General features: G+C 40.2%; 1 protein-coding gene across 1 annotated transcript; it reads right to left on the bottom strand.

Moving 5' to 3' along the window:
• Positions 1–5,444: 5,444 nt before the first annotated feature.
• LOC133252901 (proline-rich protein 23C-like) lies at positions 5,445–7,068 on the bottom strand. Its single transcript, XM_061425898.1, has 2 exons — positions 7,026–7,068; positions 5,445–6,391 (listed from the first exon to the last, which is right to left on the bottom strand). The coding sequence occupies exons 1-2, from the start codon at positions 7,066–7,068 to the stop codon at positions 5,445–5,447; spliced, it is 990 nt and encodes a 329-aa protein (XP_061281882.1).
• Positions 7,069–18,638: the final 11,570 nt, after the last annotated feature.

The raw sequence follows: 18,638 nt of genomic DNA, 5'->3' as shown, positions 1-18,638 counted from the left end.
TACCCACCCTACAAATCATGTGCACTCCACCTATTTATCTAGCTTCTTCTGAAGCCCTGACAACCACTGATTTTTCACTATCTCTTTAGTTTAGCTTTTTTTCAGAATGTATTTAATTGGATTCACACAGTATGTGGTCTTTCCAGATTGGCTTCTGTAACTTAGCAATATGCATTTAAAATTATTTATTACCTGGCTTTGCAACTCATTTACATTTTTTCTTAATGTTAATAATATTACATATGTTATATCTATATAGGTATATAATATATATGGATTACATGTATATATTATATATAATCACAGATTTTTCTCCATCTGCCTATGAAAGACATCTTAGTTGTTTCTGGTTTTAGGAGCAATGGATTTCTGTTAGTTCTCATCAAGTTAAGTTAAAACCTCAAAGACTTGTCAGATAGCTTATTCATGAGTAGACATAAGAACTTTTAGTACTTAGAGATGACTAGAGAAAGAGGCCATTAAACAGTCTTCTTCTGGTTACAAAATCCCCCTTCACATTTGAGTACCCCAGGAAAGGGTTTCTTATAGGACTTTGTCAATTTATAAAGATGTTTTTCAATATATTAAAACTTGGACCCATTGTCTGTAATATCCAGTTATTAATAAAAACACATACTCTCAACTGTCTTTGGTGAGGTGTTTAGGATGTGTTTCAATTGTCTTTTTTCTATCAGGACAGAAGGTTTTCCCCTTGTGATGTCATACTATAAATAATAGACTATATTTTGGCAAAATTATAACATATTTAAAATTGTATGCCTCCTTTTTGATAAGGTTGGAGCAAGCCAATGAAATCTTTGTTTAGGATTCCTTGTTCTTTGAACAAAGAAGATTAACTTACACATTATATTAAGAACTGAATCACAAGGGAAATTTAAATCTTTTAAGTCATGATCAAGAACCAGGGAAAAATAGAAGGGGACTCCAGTATACTCTAGGGGCATGACTGTTCAGGTATGTTGTGGTCCTCTCCCGGTGAAGGCAAAAAGTATTGACTGTCTTGGTCTAGCTGCTGCTGCTGCTGCTGCTAAGTCACTTCAGTCTTGTCCGACTCTGTGCGACCCCATAGACGGCAGCCCGCCAGGCTCAGCCATCCCTGGAATTCTCCAGGCAAGAACACCGGAGTGGGTTGCCATTTCCTTCTCCAATGCATGAAAGTGAAAGGTGAAAGTGAAGTCGCTCAGTCGTGTCTGACTCTTAGCGACCCCATGGACTGCAGCCTACCAGGCTCCTCCGTCCATGGGATTTTCCAAGCAAGAGTACTGGAGTGGGGTGCCATTGCCTTCTCTGGTCTTGGTCTAGAGGAACCCTGAAAAAAGGCAGAATAAAGATTCATTAGAGTGAAGCAAGTGGTTTCAGGTGGAATTGGCGAAAGGATGGTATTTGTGTTAATTTCTATCAAGAAGTTTGTCAATGGCCTTACAATTTTGAACAAAATTGATATCCTTGCCTGTTTGGGTTCTTTTCTTGCAGAAAGAGAGTGTTACAAGGGCAGCGTATGGGAAGACCTTCATATACAAGGCTCTCAGCTATATGTTTGAGCTCTTCCTTTGCCTTCAAGGAAAGTTATGACCAACCTAGACAGCATATTGAAAAGCAGAGACATTATTTTGCCAACAAAGGTCCATCTAGTCAAGGCTATGGTTTTTCCAGTGGTCATGTATGGATGTGAGAGTTGGACTGTGAAGAAAGCTGAGAGCCGAAGGATTGATGCCTTTGAACTGTCGTGTTGGAGAAGACTCTTGAGAGTCCCCTGGACTGCAAGGAGATCCAACCAGTCCATTCTGAAATCCCAGATCAACCCTGGGATTTCTTTGGAAGGAAAGATGCTAAAGCTGAAACTCCAGTACTTTGGCCACCTGATGCGAAGAGTTGACTCATTGGAAAAGACTCTGGTGCTGGGAGGGATTGGGGGCAGGAGGAGAAGGGGACAACAGAGGATGAGATGGCTGGATGGCATCACTGACTCGATGGATGTGAGTCTGAGTGAACTCCGGGAGTTGGTGATGGACAGGGAGGCCTGGCATGCTGTGATTCATGGGGTCGCAAAGAGTCGGACACGATTGAGCGACTGAACTGAACTGAACTGAATAATGAGCGATGTTGAGCATCTTTTCATGTGTTTGTTAGCCATCTGTATGTCTTCTTTGGAGAAATGTCTGTTTAGGTCTTTTTCCCACTTTTTGATTGGGTTGTTTGTTTTTCTGGTATTGAGTTGTATGAGCTGCTTGTATATTTGAAATTATATTGAAATTAAAAGGAAATTAATCCTTTTTCAGTTGTTTCATTTGCTATTATTTTCTCCCATTCTGAGGGCTGTCTTTTCACCTTGCTTAGTTTCCTTTGCTGTGCAAAAGCTTGTAAGTTTAATCAGGTCCCACTTGCTTACTTTTGTTTTTGTTTCTGTTACTCTGGGAGGTGGGTCATAGAGGATCTTGCTTTGATTTATGTCATCAAGTGTTCTGCCTATGTTTTCCTCTAAGAGTTTTATAGTTTCTGGTCTTACATTTAGGTCTTTAATCCATTTTGAGTTTATTTATGTGTATGGTGTTAGGCAGTGTTCTAATTTCATTTTTTTTACATGTAACTTTCCAATTTTCCCAGCACCATTTATTGAAGAGGCTGTATTTGCCCCATTGTATATTCTTGGCTTCTTTGTCAAGAATAAGGTATGCATAGGTGCATGGGTTTATTTCTGGACTTTCTATCTTGTTCCATTGGTTTATATTTCTGTTTTTGTGCCAGTACCATACTGTCTTGATGACTGTAACTTTGTAGTATAATCTGAAGTCAGGAAGGTTGATACCTCCAGCTCCATTCTTTCTCAAGAGTGCTTTGGCTATTTGGGGTCTTTTGTGTTTCCATATGAACTGTGAAATTTTTTGTTCTAGTTCTGTGAAAAATGCCATTGGTAATTTCATAGGGATTGCATTGAGTCTGTAGATTGCATTTGGTAGTATAGTCATTTTCATGATATTGATTCTTCCTACCCAGGAACATGGAATCTCTCTCTATCTGTTTATGTCATCTTTGATTTCTTTCATTAGTGTCTTATAATAATGAAGCAGCTTTTTATTCAGTTTTGTGTGGAAGACTCTTTATACCAAATCAAAACACACTGCCCATTGAAACTGAGAAATCTTTTCCCCTTCTTATCGAAGGAGCCTCTCCAGTGAACAGTTTTGTTCCAGTCAAATCCTTAGTCAAGTTATGCCATTTAAAGAGACAGGCACAAGAACGAGGAGTCGAATGAGGTGACGTGGAAGAAGCAGGCATCTTTCTTGGAAGAGTAGAAGCTCTACACTTCAACTACCCCATAAGAGCTGGCAATCACGGGTAAATGTGGTGTTTGTGCATCTCATAACTTAGGCCTCGACATGACTTCTCTGAATGTAGATTCCACTGCCTCCACCACCTGACACCAAAGAGAACCCTCTTCCTGGATTGAAGCCAAACTTTCAGGGCAAAAGAAAATCCAGAGAACCTCATCTGGTTTTATTGACCACTGCAAAGTATGTGCAAATAGATGCTAGTTTGATGAGAATGAATATCTACTCTTTGCAACAACATGGATGGTCCTAGAGTGTATTCTGGTTTATAAAATTACTCAGAGAAAGACATATACTCTTATGTTATCACTCATGCATAGAATCTAAAAAATAAAACAAATTAGTGCATATAACAAAACAGAAAAGATTCTTATATGATGAGAACAAAGCTGTGGTTGTCACTCAGGACAGGGAAGGAGGGAGGATCAAGATAGGGTAGGGGATTAAGAAATTAAAATTACTATGTATAAAGTAAATAAGGAACAAGGACATATTGTACAGCAGAAGAAAATATACTCATTTTTTTGTAGTTACTTTACCTTGAATACCTTGAATATAATCCAATAATATTGAATTATGTTATTGTGCACCCAAAACTTAATAAAATACACTTGTTAACTATACTTCAAAAGGCAGGTTATAGCTCAGTTGGTAAAGAATCTGCCTGCAATGCAGGAGACCCAGTTCAATTCCTGGGTCAGGAAGATCCGCTGGAGAAGGGATAGGCTACCTACTCCAGTATTCTTGGGCTTCCCTTGTGGTTCAGCTGGTACAGAAACCCCTGCAATGCAGGGGACCTGGGTCTTATCCCTGGGTTGGGAAGATCCCTGAAGAAGGGAAAGGCTACCCACTCCAGTATTCTGGCCTGGAGAATTCCATGGACTGTATAGTCCATGGGGTCACAAAGAGTCGGACATGACTGAAACCACTTTCACTAACTAACTGTATTTCAAAAAAAGGGGTGACACTATTAACTACACCAGACAACCTGGATTTGAGGTAATATCCAATGAAAGGATTATGGAAAAATAAGATGTAAGAGGCTTGTCAAAAAAAAAAAAAAAAAGGAGACATACTCATTATTTGGAAATAATTTTATTAGTCAAGCAAGAGAATCTATAGATAAGTGATTACAGAAATTAAGTAATTTTCTGGTTGTCAGACAATTTAAGAAAAAATATTTCTATATGTTAGTAGCAATATAAAAAACATATTTTGGAGCTTATAAGTATAAAAACACAAAATCTTTAGAATTACAAACTTTCCTGGGGCAAGAAAATTATATAACATTAAAAGCATATAAGAAGAACAGAAAACTGTTGGTTCTTTTGGGAAAACCCAGCAATAGAATTAAACCATCTGCCAACCTAGTCATTCAAAAGAGGAGGGGCCATAATCATTGTTCCCCATTCTATGTTTTGTATTCAACAAATATTTGTCCACATAAAACTACTGACTAGATTCCCCTAAAGGGGCTAGACCTTCCATCCAAAAAAGTCCCAGCTGGGTAGAGGTGTTGTAAACTAGCATGGACAGACACTAGGACCAAAACCCTGTAAAGAACAGAAATGAGCAATTCTTCTGTTGAGTGGGGTGGGGCACAATAGGGAAAGGGGCCAGTGGTAGGGTATCTGGGAAAGGATAGCTTTTTAGAGAAAAGTGCTTTTGCTTATGTTTGAAGCAAATGGGAAGGGGGTAGAGCTGCTTAGGCTTCCCCAGCGGCTCAGTGGTAAAGAATCCGCCTGCAATGCAGGAGAGGCAGCTTCCATCCCTGGGTCAGGAAGATGCCCCGGAGAAGTAAACGACAACCTATTCCAGTATTCTTGCCTGGGAAATCACATGGGCAGAGGATCTTGGAGGACTATAGTCCACAGAGTTGCACGGAGTCCAAAACAACAGCAAACAAACAAACAAACAAAAACAACAACAGATCTGCTTAAGGGTAACCTCTTTAGAGAAAACCTACCAGCAGTCTGGCTGGCTGAAAGAATGCTGCATTTCAAGTGGATTTTCTTTGCCCAGGTGAGCTTCCTTTCAGGTGTTCAGGCAGCCACTGATCAAAATTCTGCAATGCAGCCTGCATCCAAAAAGGACCTATTCGTGTGCTTCTTTTGGTGTGTTCAATATATACACAACCAACATCGGAAGATTCTGTCCTGGTGCCCGCTCAGGAGTCCAGGAATTGTGGGAGGCAGTGGATTCAGGGAACAGGCATCTCCGGGCCTTGCAAGGAGGACCAGTTGGGCGACAGGGGCGCTCCTGGGGACCTGGACTCGGAGAAGGAGGTAGAGGTTGGAGTGGTGAGTCAGGAAAGGGCTCCAGAAGGTGCAAGTCCAGGTTGTCGTCGTACTGAGGAGAGCCTCTCTCTGGACTAGGATTGGAGGCCCGAGGGGAGAGCTCTGAGACTAGGTCGAACAGGTCAAAGTGAGTCAAACTTCCAGCAGAAGAGCGGAGCCCAGCGACTGGGACTGAGGCAGCATCCATCCCGCCCAGCAGGAAGTCAGCGTCAGCATTCGCGTCCTCCTTGCTGGCCTCTCCCTGGCAGGCGATCTCTGGGACAGCGGCACAGGAGAGTCCCGGCTCCAGGGCCACGTACTCTCCGGGAGGGCTCAGGACAGCGCCCGGTTCTAGGCCTTGCCCCCACGGCCTTTCCACACCCGAGCCCAGGAGGGCCTCGGGGACCAGCATGAGGATGCGACCTCCGAAACACACTTGCCACACAGACGTTGGCTCGGGCTCCAGCAGCAGTTCGACGTCGTCCAGGAGCACGTGCAGAGCACATCCCGTCGGCAGGACAGCCACGAAAATGAGAGTGCCCGCTGTCGGGGACCGGGTCAGGTTATGCAGGCTGGGCTCCGCCTCAGACTCGGACTTGGGGAGGGCGGGCTCCTCGGTTCGGCGGCGCTTGGCAGGGCCGGGTCCTCCGTCCTGCTGTTCCCACGTGTCCTCAGGGTAGGCGGTGGGGCTGCGCGGTCGGCAGCCCATCATGTGAATGTCGCCGCGGGCCTGGGACCTGGCAGAAGGCGACAGAGGGCTGGGTCCTGCAGGCAGTGACAGGTCGGCTTGACAGGTGAGGCCGACGAGGGGCGGTGGGGCGCAGGAACGCAGGACGAGTCTTCGAACTTTGGGGTTGCCTCTGGGGAGTCACTCAGTCGTGGCTTCTAGGGGAGCTGCTGCGTTCAGTCTTGCGAGTTTGAAGCTTCAGCTCCTCACGTGGACGGGTTTGCAGAGGAGTGGGCCAAGGGTGCCGTGAGTGAAGCGGGCGGAACCAGAGTCCCTAAGCAGCCGCACGCTAAGCAGCCGCACGCTAAGCAGCCGCACGCTAAGCAGCCGCACGCTAAGCAGCCGCACGCTAAGCAGCCGCACGCTAAGCAGCCGCACGCTAAGCAGCCGCACGCTAAGCAGCCGCACGCTAAGCAGCCGCACGCTAAGCAGCCGCACGCTAAGCAGCCGCACGCTAAGCCCCGCCCCTTCCTAGGCTCCGCCTACAGAAATGGAGTAGTCTGGGAAGCCCTAGAGTCCTGACCCTGGTGGGTAGTTCAGTGTAGATGCTTTTATAGGCCTGAAGGGGGCGGAGCAATCGTGCCACTCCTGGGTGAAGTCCTTGGCTTTCCTCTTGTTGACCTCAGATGAGGAAAACCTTAACCGGAAAACCGATTACATTTGAAGTCTCACCATTGGAACGCTGCACCAGGACCCTGAAATGTAGTTCCTTCATCCCCTGAGACGTCGCCCTGGTAGTGACCTCTTATCTTCTTTTGGTCCAATAGTGAGGTGAGTTTTTGGATGGCATCCTTAAGCCTTTGTCTGTTGTTAATGATTGTCAGATCCTTGCAGGTGTGTTGGAAGGGAAAGAGATGTTAGAATTGATTGTCTTAATATCAACTGCTGCATGGTCAACTTATGTATGTATCAGTTTAGCATGATGGTCATTGTTATACTTCCGTCACTAAACCAAGAGTTTAGTGTATCGAATTTGACGTACACTACACTCAGAGCTGTATCTGTTGCGGCTCAACTGTCATCCCAAAGGAAGAACCAATTGGCCAGGAGCCCGGAAGTAGCAGAGGATCCTCCGACCCATCAGGCTCCCCTCCAGGTGATGCAGGCGGCAGCGCCTTTAATCTGGGTGTCACTTTAAAGGCACGTCTAGGGCTTTCCTGGTGGCTCAGAGGTTAAAGCGTCTGCCTGCAATGCAGGAGACTTGGGTTCGATCCCTGGGTTGGGAAGATCTCCTGGAAAAGGAAATGGCAACCCACTCCAGTATTCTTGCCTGGAGAATCCCATAGAGAGAGGAGCCTGGTAGGCTACAGTCCACGCAAAGAGTTGGACACGACTGAGTGACTTCACTTTCTCTTTCACCACATGATTGCTCACTTTGTCCCTTTTTACAAAATAGCTTTTATGGTCTCATTTTTAGGGCCGCATCATATTCCCTCATACAGAATTCCATTAAAATCAGGCTTCCTTTGATGGACATTCAAGCTAGTGATTTGTGAATTGGCAGACACTGACCTTCTCTGGCCAGTTAGTGTAAAATGCAGATTCTATGCCACATCCCAGAACCACTGATCAGACTTCCGAGAGCCATGGGCGTAGGAATTCTCCTTAAGCAGCTCCACAATGATTCTGTTTGGGGCCCGAACTTAAGATGATGGAACTTATTTTCACTCAGCATATGAGGGGTTCAGGAACAGGGCAGTGTATGGTTGAGGTCATGTCCCAGCCTGTTGGTGACAAAGTCAAGAAGGAAATTCAACCTTCCTGGGCCTGCCTTCAGTGGTTTCCCTGATACTCCTTCCTGCATCCACTCTCATGGTTGCATTCCAGTGTCTTGCCTGTGGGCTAAGAAATTCCCTGTATAGATCAGGAATGTTGCTGAGGGAACACGCAGGGCTGAACACTGCTTTTGGGGCACTCCCGACCAGACCTTGTTGGAGTTCTGTTGCTGATGCTTGGACATCCCATGGTCAAGGATAGTTCAATGGGAGCTCTATTTTCAGGACAATGAGTGTGGACATGCTATGTTTTAAGGGATGGATGGAAGAGCCAAAACCTGGCCAGGATACCAGGTGTGGCTCACAACTCTTGGCATAACTGGTATTGGAGCCCTGAATGAGGTGGCTCCTGTCTCTGCCTTGTCCACTACTCTCCTGACCTCAGTAGTTTCACATTTGGGCTCATCATTGTTCTGGGCCCTATGAATTGTCACTGTGAGCTCCCCTTCCAAGGGAACGTGGTCCTGTCCTGAGATAAAGGCAGTTACTGGGGGCCCGGCGTAGAGGGACCTGATTTTCTCTTCTGATCAGTCTCTTTCTTTCTTTTAATTGGCTGTGTAACTCAGCTTGTCAGAATCTTAGTTCCTGACCAGGGATCAATCCCAAGACCCCTGCAGTGGAAGCGCAGCATTCTAACAACTGGATTGCCAAGTAATTTCCATGGTCAGCCCCTTTCTAAGTGGGTGATTATGGACCAGTCATTTCACCTTCTCTGATCTCAGTTTCCTACACATGAAGTGGACAGAATGCTATCTACTGTGCAGGAGGGTTGTGAGATAATGTATATAAAATGTTCTTGGAATAGGGTAAGTGCCAAGTGAAAGTGAAAGTGTTAGTCACTCAGTCATGTCTGACTCTTTGCAACCCCATGGACTGTAGCCCACTAGGCTCCTCTGTCCATGGGATTTTCCAAGCAAGAATACTTGGAAAAGCAAGTATTTCCTTGCTTTTTCAAGGAAGGCCATTTCCTGCTCCAGGGGATCTTCTGGACCTGGGGATTGAACCTGGGTCTCTTATGTTGCAGGCAGATTCTTTAGTGTCTGAGCCACCAGAGAATAGTAACTATTCACTCGTTATCATGATTATAATCTGTCTATTCTCATGTGACACTATAGCTGTATTCTCAGCATCTTAAACAGTGCCTGGCAAGTAGCCAACATTCAGTGAATGGTAAAAAAAAATATCATTGTCATCATCATCATTCTAAAAAGGGGTCTGATCTGTTAGAAAGTAATTTTTCAGGTTTTTTCGTGGCATAACATCTATATAATTCAAGAATGGCTCGCTGGGCACCAGATTAGAAAATCACAAAATCTTTAATTTTGCCTTATTTTTCTTTACTCTAAGATGCACAGAGACTGTCAGAATGATTTATCAGGCCCACTCATTGGCTTTTCTTGGGTCAGTCATTACTGTCTATCCAATCAACGTGAACTGATTGAACAACTGTGAGGGAGGAATTAGCAAATAAATTCTGGTTCCCTGCAGATCCTCCCTCTAATGAGGGCTTTCCTGGTGGCTCAGAAAATCCCATGGACAGAGGAGCCTGGGTGGGCTACGTCCATGGGTCGCAAAGAGTCAGACATGATTGAGCGACTAACACTTTCACTTTCCTCCCTCTAATGAGGGCCATCCTGTTGTCCCCCTAGAATACATAGTGAAGTTGCTCAGTCGTGTCCGACTCTGCGACCCCATGGGCTGTAGCCTACCAGGCTCCTCCGTCCATGGGATTTTCCAGGCAAGAGTACTGAAGTGGGTTGCCATTTCCTTCTCCAGGGAATCTTCCCGACCCAGGGATTGAACCCAGATCTCCTGCATTGCAGACAGTTGCTTTAACATCTGAGCCACCAGGGAAGCACAAAATACGTTAAGTAGCTTTTAAAAATTCTCATTATTTTATTTACTTTAGGAATAATACCTGAATACATATTTTAGAAAATCCCCACCACAGCCCAATTCAGTGTTTATTATGTCAAGATCCTTTTCTGTGTATGTACAAACGTGACATCGGATGTTTTCTTCCTGGAATGGCCAAGTATTGTGGGTCTTTTTCTGCAAAATGTTAGAGCTTACTGCTATTTGGTATTGTCATCCACAACATACATTATCTCTTCTATCTTTTATTGGAGAGCCCTTTTCCAACATGCAATACAGGCTTTTATATGAAAATGTTGAATAAGAAAAGGCAGCTTCAAACATTTCTTGTACAGCAACACTTTTGTCTTCGTCTGGAGCAGAATAAGGTAGCGATCCACTCACTCTGTGCTTAACTCACAGTAATCCTGGCATATTATGCTGTGCTTTCTGAGTGTGTCACAGTGATGAATTCTGTTGGATTAGTGATGCTTGGATAACAAGGAGATCAAACCAGTCAATCCTAAAGGAAATCAACCCTAAATATTCATTGAAAGGACTGATGCTGAAGCTGAAACTCCAATACTTCAGCCACCTGATGTGAAGAGCCAACTCATTGGAAAAGACCCTGTTGCTGGGAAAGATTGAGGGCAGCAGGGGAAGGAGATGACAGAGGATGAGATGGTTGGATGGCATCATTGACTCAATGGACATGGGTTTGAGCAAGCTCTGGGAGATGGTGAAGGACCGGGAAGCCTTTCGTGCTGCAGTCTGTGGGTTGCAAAGAGTCAGACACGGTTGAGCGACTGAATAACAATTGATGCTGTCCCAGTGATTTAATATTTTATGATGGCCTATGTTGTCACAATATTATTAATCTTTTACTTTTTAAGGAGTTTTTAAGACAAAACTGTTATTGCAGTAGTTATTTGGCATTTTAAAGGGTGAGGCTGAAGCTGAAGCTAAATACAGGGTTTTTTTTTAACCAAATACTTTTTTTTTCAGCTTCCCTGTGATATGAAAGACAATGATTTCTGTATCTTAATTTTGAATTTAGATTTCTTATAGAATTCTCATTTTTTCTGGTTATTTCTTTGGTTAACAATCATATGACCATATGCAAATGGTCTTATTTGCCCTCCCTTTAAGATTTTAAACATTTTTTTTTCTCTTGTATAATTTTGTTGACTAGTATCTCCAGTCAAATATTGGAAAAATGTCATCTTTTTCTTGTTTTAGACTTTGGTGGGACTCCTGCTAATGTTTGCCTGTTAAACATGGTGCTTCAAAGTAAGTGTCATGTCAAAGAATTATCAAGCTCTTGCTGTTTTATTGAATATTTAATGCTTTATCTTGAAATATTTCCAAACTTACAGAAACAATGCAAAAACAGTATGAAGAATTCTCATCTATCCTTTATTAATTTTTAACACTTTGCCTTATCATTCTTTTTTTTTTTTTTTTTACCACACCACATCGATCTGCCTTATCATTCTTTAGTTCTGTCTTTCAGAAAGACCACAGGATATATTGATATTTATATTTATATTCTTTGAATCATTACAGAGCAAGTTGTATATATTCAGACTCTTTTCCTCAGAATTGTTCAGTGTATATTTCCTAATAAGAATATTCTCTCATATATTTTTAGAACAATTATCAAATTAAAAAAATTTAAAATTGCTGTCATGCTTTAATCCACGGTTCATTTTCCAATTTTGTCAATTGTACTGTCAATGTTCTTTATTATATATCACTCTTTATCGATTTAAAAATTTTAATTTACCATAATTTTTTCTTCCATCTTTATTGAGATATAATTGTCGTGCAGCACTGTTTAAGATGTGCAGCATAGTGATTTGTCTTACATACGTCATTTGATGATTACCACAATAAGTTTAGTGAGAATCCCTCATAGCCTATAGATAGAAAATTTAAAAATAGGAAAAAGTTTGTTTTTCTTGTGTCTAGAACTGTTTGGATTTATTCTCTTCTCTCTCATGTATGATGTACAGTAGTATTAATTACATATAGTATGCTATACATTACATTCCTAGTACTTGTTTATCTTATAACTGGAAGTTTGTACTTTTGTCTACTTTTATCTAATACTGTCCATTTTTATTTTTGTCTAGAAGATGTGGGTCAGGTCAGGATCATGCATTTCATTCAAGTGTCATGTCTCTTTAGTTAACTTTTATCTGGGCTAGTTCCTTAACCTTCTGTTGTTTTTCAAGCCATTAATATTTTTGAAAATTATAGGTAGTTATTTGCTGGTGTTCCTCAATTTGGGATTCTCTGATGTTTCCTCATAAAAAGATTAAAATTATATTTTTTTGCCTTGAATATTAATAGGTGATCCTGTGTCTTCTAGAGACACATCATATCCATTTGCTCCTTACAGTGATTTTAATATTTCTTTTTTCAATTTAGTGGTTGTTAATAAACTTATGGAGGTGGGCTACCATCACCATAGCAGTTTTAGAATATCTTTTTCACCTCAAAAATTTCCTTTATGCCTATTTGCATTAAGGTTTCATCTCTCGAAACCCCAGACCAAGGTAATAGGTAATTGCCTCTTTTTCTTTAAATTTGCCTTTTTACTAGTTATTTCATAGAATGAACCATTCAGGGTATAGTCTTTTGCATCTGACTTGTTTCAGTTAGTGTACTATTTTGGAAGTTTATTCCTGTTTTAGCAATTGTTATCCATGTTATAGAATATTATATTGCTAATTGTTCCATTTTCTTGAGGAATGGTATCTATTGTATGAAATACCACGTGTTTGTACATTCATCAGTATTTGGACATTTGGATTATTTCCATTTGGGGGCTGTTAGGAATAATGCTGCTATGAACACTCATACACATGTCTTTGTGAGGTCATATGTTTTTAAGTCTCTTACAAAGATTCCAAGGAGTGGAATTCTTGGGTCAAATGGCAAGTTTATGTTCTACTTAAAAATAAACCTGTGGAATGGTTTTCCAAAGTGGCTGTACCATGTTATATTCCCACAAGCAATGCATGGGGATTTTAATCTTTCCTCAGTCTCACCAGCATTTAGTATGGTCTGTCTTTTTGAATATAGCCATTCTAGTGAGTGTGTTTTGGTATGTCACTGTGGTTTTAACTTGCATTTCCCTAATGACTAATAATAGTGCACATCTTGTCATGAGTGTATTAGCTAAGCCTGTGTTGTGCATCTTTTATGGTTAAATGTATTAAAATCTTTTGTCCATTTAAAAATTCTATCATTTGCCTGATCTTTGAATTGTTACAGTTTTTTGTATATTCTGGATACAGTCCTTTATCTGATACCTGATTGCACATATTTTCTCCTATTTTATGGACTTTCTTCCATTGTTTCATTAAAATATAATTGGCATATTACGTTATATTAGTTTTGGGTGTATTTAAAAATTCTTATTAGTGATTTTTGATTTGCATATGTTTAAAATTTTGATCACTTTCAAAATGCCAAATTGAAAAGATGAATTGTAACTTTGATTTTATATCTAAGAACCTTCAGCTTAATCAAGGTCAGAGATTTCCTTCTCTTTTTTTTGAAGAAATTAATTCAAAAGAATTCAAAGAAATTAGTTCTAGTTTTTACATCTAGATCTATGATCCAGTTTGTGTTTTTTGTGTGCATGTAATGTGAAATAATAGTTTCAGATTTTTAATGTGAATATTCAATTTGTAAAAAGACTATGCCTTTTACATTTAATTGTCTTGGAACTTTTGTCAGAAATGAATTGATCATAAATGTAAATATTTGTTTCTGACTTGCAATTTAGTTCCTTTGACCTGTTGTATGACTATTCTTCTGCCAGTACCACACTGTCTTGATTATTGTATCTTTTGAATAAGATTTGAAACTTAAGTTAGCTTAAGTCCTTCAACTTTGTTCTTTTTAAATGTTGTCATTACAATTCTAGGTGCTTTGCATTTCCATATGAATTTTAGAATCCATTTGTCAATTTCTGATTAATGCCTGCTAGATTCATGTACAGCTCAATTTGAAAAGAATTGCTATTTTGACAGTATTTAGTCTTTCAGTCAGGAACATGACTTGTGTCATGAATCATATGTGTCTCCCTATTTATTTAGATCACTTTAATCTCCTCAGTGTTTTATTATTATAGTTTTTATTGAAGTATAGTTTATTTACAATGTTGTGTTAATTTCTGCTGTACCACAAAGAGTGATTCATATATATATATATTCTTTTCCATTGTGGTTAATTTCAGGATATTGAATATTGTTCCCTGTGCTATACAGCAGGGCTTGTTGCTTATCCATTCTATATGGACTAGTTTGCATCTACTAACCCCAAACACCCGGTCCATTCCTCCCCCGCTACCCCTCCATCTTGGCAACCACATGTCTGTTCTGTATGTGAGTCTGTTTCTGTTTCATAGAGAGGTTCATTTGTGTCTTATTCAACATTTAAGTGATATCATATAGCATTTGTCTTTCTCTTTCTGATTTACCTTATTTAGTCTCTAGTTGCATTCATGTTTTTGCAGAAGGCATTATTTTGTTCTTTTTTATGGCTGGGTGGTATTCCATTGTATATATGTATCACATCTTTATCCATTTACCTGTTGATGGATGTTTAAGTTGTTTCCATGTCTTGCCTATTGTGAATAGTGCTGCTGTGAACATAGGAATACATATATCTTTTTGAACTACAGTTTTGTCTGGATATATGTCCAGAAATGAGATTGCTGGATCGTTAGGTAGTTCTATAGATTGCTTTGGGTAGTATACTAATTTTCACTGTATTAATTCTTCCAATCCATGAACATGGTATATTTCTCCATCTATTTGTGTCATCTTTGATTTCTTTCATCAGTGTTTTATAGTTTTCTATATATAGGTCTTTAGTTTCTTTAGGTAGATATGTTCCTAAGTATTTTATTCTTTTCATTGCAATGGTGAATGGAATTGTTTCCTTAATTTCTCTTTCTGTTTTCTCATTGTTAGTGTATAGGGATGCAAGGGATTTCTGTGTGTTAATTTTGAATTCTGCAACTTTACTATATTCATTGATTAGCTCTAGTAATTTTCTGGTGGAGTCTTTAGGGTTTTCTATGTAGAGGATCTGGAGAAGGAAATGGCAACCCACTCCAGTGTTCTTGCCTGGAGAATCCCAGGGACGGGGTAGCCTGGTGGGCTGCCGTCTCTGGGGTCACACAGAGTCGGACACGACTGAAGTGACGCAGTAGCAGCAGCAGCATGTAGAGGATCATGTCATCTGCAAAAAGTGAGAGTTTTACTTCTTTTCCAATCTGGATTCCTTTTATTTCTTTTTCTGCTCTGATTGCTATGGCTAAAACTTCCAAAACTGTGTTGAATAGTAGTGGTGAGAATGGACATCCTTGTCTTATTCCTGACTTTAGGGGAAATGCTTTCAATTCTTCACCATTGAGGATAATGTTTACTGTGGGTTTATCACATATAGCTTGTATTATGTTGAGGTATGTCCCTTCTGTGGCTGCTTTCTGGAAGGTTTTTATCCTAAATGGATGTTGAATTTTGTCAAAGGCTTTCTCTGCATCTATTGAGATAATCATATGGTTTTTATCTTTCAATTTGTTAATGTGGTATATCACATTGATTGATTTGCAAATATTGAAGAATCTTTGGATCCCTGGGATAAAGCTCACTTGTCATGATGTATGATCTTTTTAATATATTGTTGGATTCTGTTTGCTAGAATTTTGTTAAGATTTTTGCATCTATGTTCATCAGAGATATTGGCCTGTAGTTCTCTTTTTTTGTGGCATCTTTGTCTGGTTTTGGTATTAGGGTGATGGTGACCTCATAGAATGAGTTTGGAAGTTTACTTTCCTCTGAAATTTTATGGAAGAGTTTGAGTAGGATAGATGTTAGCGCTTTTCTAAATTTTTGGTAGAATTCAGCTGTGAGGCCATCTGGTCCTGGGCTTTTGTTTGTTGAAAGATTTCTAATTACAGTTTTGATTTCTGTGCTTGCAATGGGCCTGTTAAGATTTTCTATTTCTTCTTGGTTCAGTTTTGGAAAGTTATACTTTTCTCAGAATTTGTCCATTTCTTCCAAGTTGTCCATTTTATTAGCCTACAGTTGCTGATAGTAGTCTCTTATGATCCTTTGTATTTCTGTGTTGTCTGTTGTGATTTCTCCATTTTCATTTCAAATTTTGTTGATTTGATTCTTCTCCCTTTTTTTCTTGATGAGGCTGGCTAATGGTTTGTCTATTTTATTTATCTTCTCAAAGAACCAGCTTTTAGCTTTGTTGATTTTGGCTATGGTCTCCTTTGTTTCTTTTGCATTTATTTCTGCCCTAATTTTTATGATTTCTTTCCTTATACTAACTCTGGAGTGCTTAATTTCTTCTTTTTCTAGTTGCTTTAGGTGTAGAGTTAGGTTATTTATTTGATTTCTCTCCTATTTCTTGAGGTAGACTTGTATTGCTATGAATCTTCCCTTCAGCGCTGCTTTTACTGAATCCCATAGATTTTGGGTTGTTGTGTTTTCATTTTTTAATTTCTTTTTTGATTTCTTCTGTGATTTGTTGGTTATTCCAAAGCATGTTGTTTAGCCTACATATGGTAAATTCAAAAAAATTGAAATCATGTAAAGCATCTTTTCTGATCACAATGAGGTAAGATTAGATGTCAATTACAGGAAAAAAAAACTATTAAAAATACAAACATATAAAGGAGAGTTTTGCCAGGTAAAATATTCTTGTTTGGCAGTTTTTTTTTCCTTTGTATATATCATCATAGTCTTTCATGACCTATAATGTTTCTGTTGAAAAAACCCTGATGGACTTCTATGTTCATGACAAGTTGCTTTCAAAATTCTTTGTTTTGATAATTTAATTATAATGTGTCTCATCATAGACCAATCAGGACTTTTCAGCTTTGAATGAAGATACCTACTTCCTTCCCTAGATTTGGTAAGTTCTCAGCCATTATTTCTTTAAATAAGCTTTCTGCTCCTTTCTTATCCTTCTGGAACTCCCATTAAGTGTATCTTATTTCATGTGATGATTTCACCTAAGTCTCATATGCTTTCTTTACTCTTTTATACTTTTTTTCTTTTTGTTTCTCTAACTAGATAATTTCTTTTTGATTATTTCTTCTACATGGTTGAATCTTCTGTGAAGATCTGTGTTGAATTTTTCAGTTTAGTTGTCATAGTTTTTAGCTTTAGGATGTTGGTTTAAATCTTTTTTTAATGGTTTCTATTTTTTATCAAAGCTTTTATTGTATTTTTTCCAGATTTCATTTAGCTGTCTACCTATGTTCTCTTGTATCTTAACGGATTTCTTTAAGATGATTATTTTCAATTTTTTTTGTCAGTTAGTTCATGGATTACCATTTCTTTAAGGTCAGTTACTGGAACTGTATTAGTTCCCTTTTAGTCTTGTCATGTTTCCCTAATTCTTCCTTTTCCTTACACCTTTGCATTGAATTCTCTGCATTTGAAGAGGTGGAAAACTTTTCTAGTCTTTATAGATTGGTTTTGAAGGTAAAGACCTTCTTTTACAGGTTTCCTCTAATGATGCGAAATGACAAGACTGTGGTGAAGCAGAGTTGAAGCTGGATTACAGGACTGCTTTTAGGGTCTGCATTTGCGTCTATGGTCAGTGGCCTGTTAGTGGGGGCACTGATGGAGTGACTTCTCCTGTGTCCCTTGGTGGATGGGGTTGGTGGGAGGACTATAGAGAGATGGGGCTGGAACAAAGCTCACTAAGGGATGGGGACGTCTTTTGAATATGCAGCTGGTATTGCTGCTGCTGCTGCTGCTGCTAAGTTGCTTCTGACTCTGTGCGATCCCATAGACGGCAGCCCACCAGGCTCCCCTGTCCCTGGGATTCTCCAGACAAGAACACTGGAGTGGGTTGCCATTTCCTTCTCCAATGCATGAAAGTGAAAAGTGAAAGTGAGGTCGCTCAGTCGTGTCCGACTCTTCACGACCCCATGGACTGTAGCCTACCAGGCTCCTCCGTCCATGGGATTTTCCAGGCAAGAGTACTGGAGTGGGGTACCATCACCTTCTCCGGCAGCTGGTATTAGGTTGGTGCAAATGTAATTGTGGTTTCAGACCGTGAATTTTAAGTCAATATGTCTAGGCTCAAACACATCTTTATTAATCAAAACAGGAACCATTACAATCAACACATTTTTGCCAAAGAGAAATAAGTTTGTTTATTCCTATAGCCTAAAAATCCATGCTTTAGTATTCGATGAACTCTTGAAAGCACTTTCTGCATCCTACTGGTTGTGGAAGTGTTTTATCTGCAAAAAGTTGTCAAGATGCTTGAAGAAGTGATAGTCAGTTGGTGAGAGGTCAGGTGAACATGGCAGAGGAGGCAAAACTTCATAGCCCAATTCATTCAACTTTTGAAGCGTTGGTTGTGTGACATGCAGCTGGGTGTTGTCATGGAGAAGAATTGGGTCCATTCTGTTGGCCAATGACAGGCTGCAGGCGTTGCAGTTTTTGGTACATTTCATCGATTTGTTGAGTATACTTCTCAGACGTAATGGTTTTGCCGGGATTCAGAAAGCTGTAGTGGATCAGACTGGCAGCAGACCACCAAACAGTGACCCTGACCTTTTTTTGGTGCAAGTGTGGCTTTGGGAACTGCTTTGGAGCTTCTT

Source organism: Bos javanicus, chromosome 1 (assembly GCF_032452875.1).
Source record: "Bos javanicus breed banteng chromosome 1, ARS-OSU_banteng_1.0, whole genome shotgun sequence".
Classification (NCBI taxonomy): Eukaryota; Metazoa; Chordata; class Mammalia; order Artiodactyla; family Bovidae; genus Bos; species Bos javanicus.
This window is presented reverse-complemented; position numbering and strand designations above follow the sequence as displayed.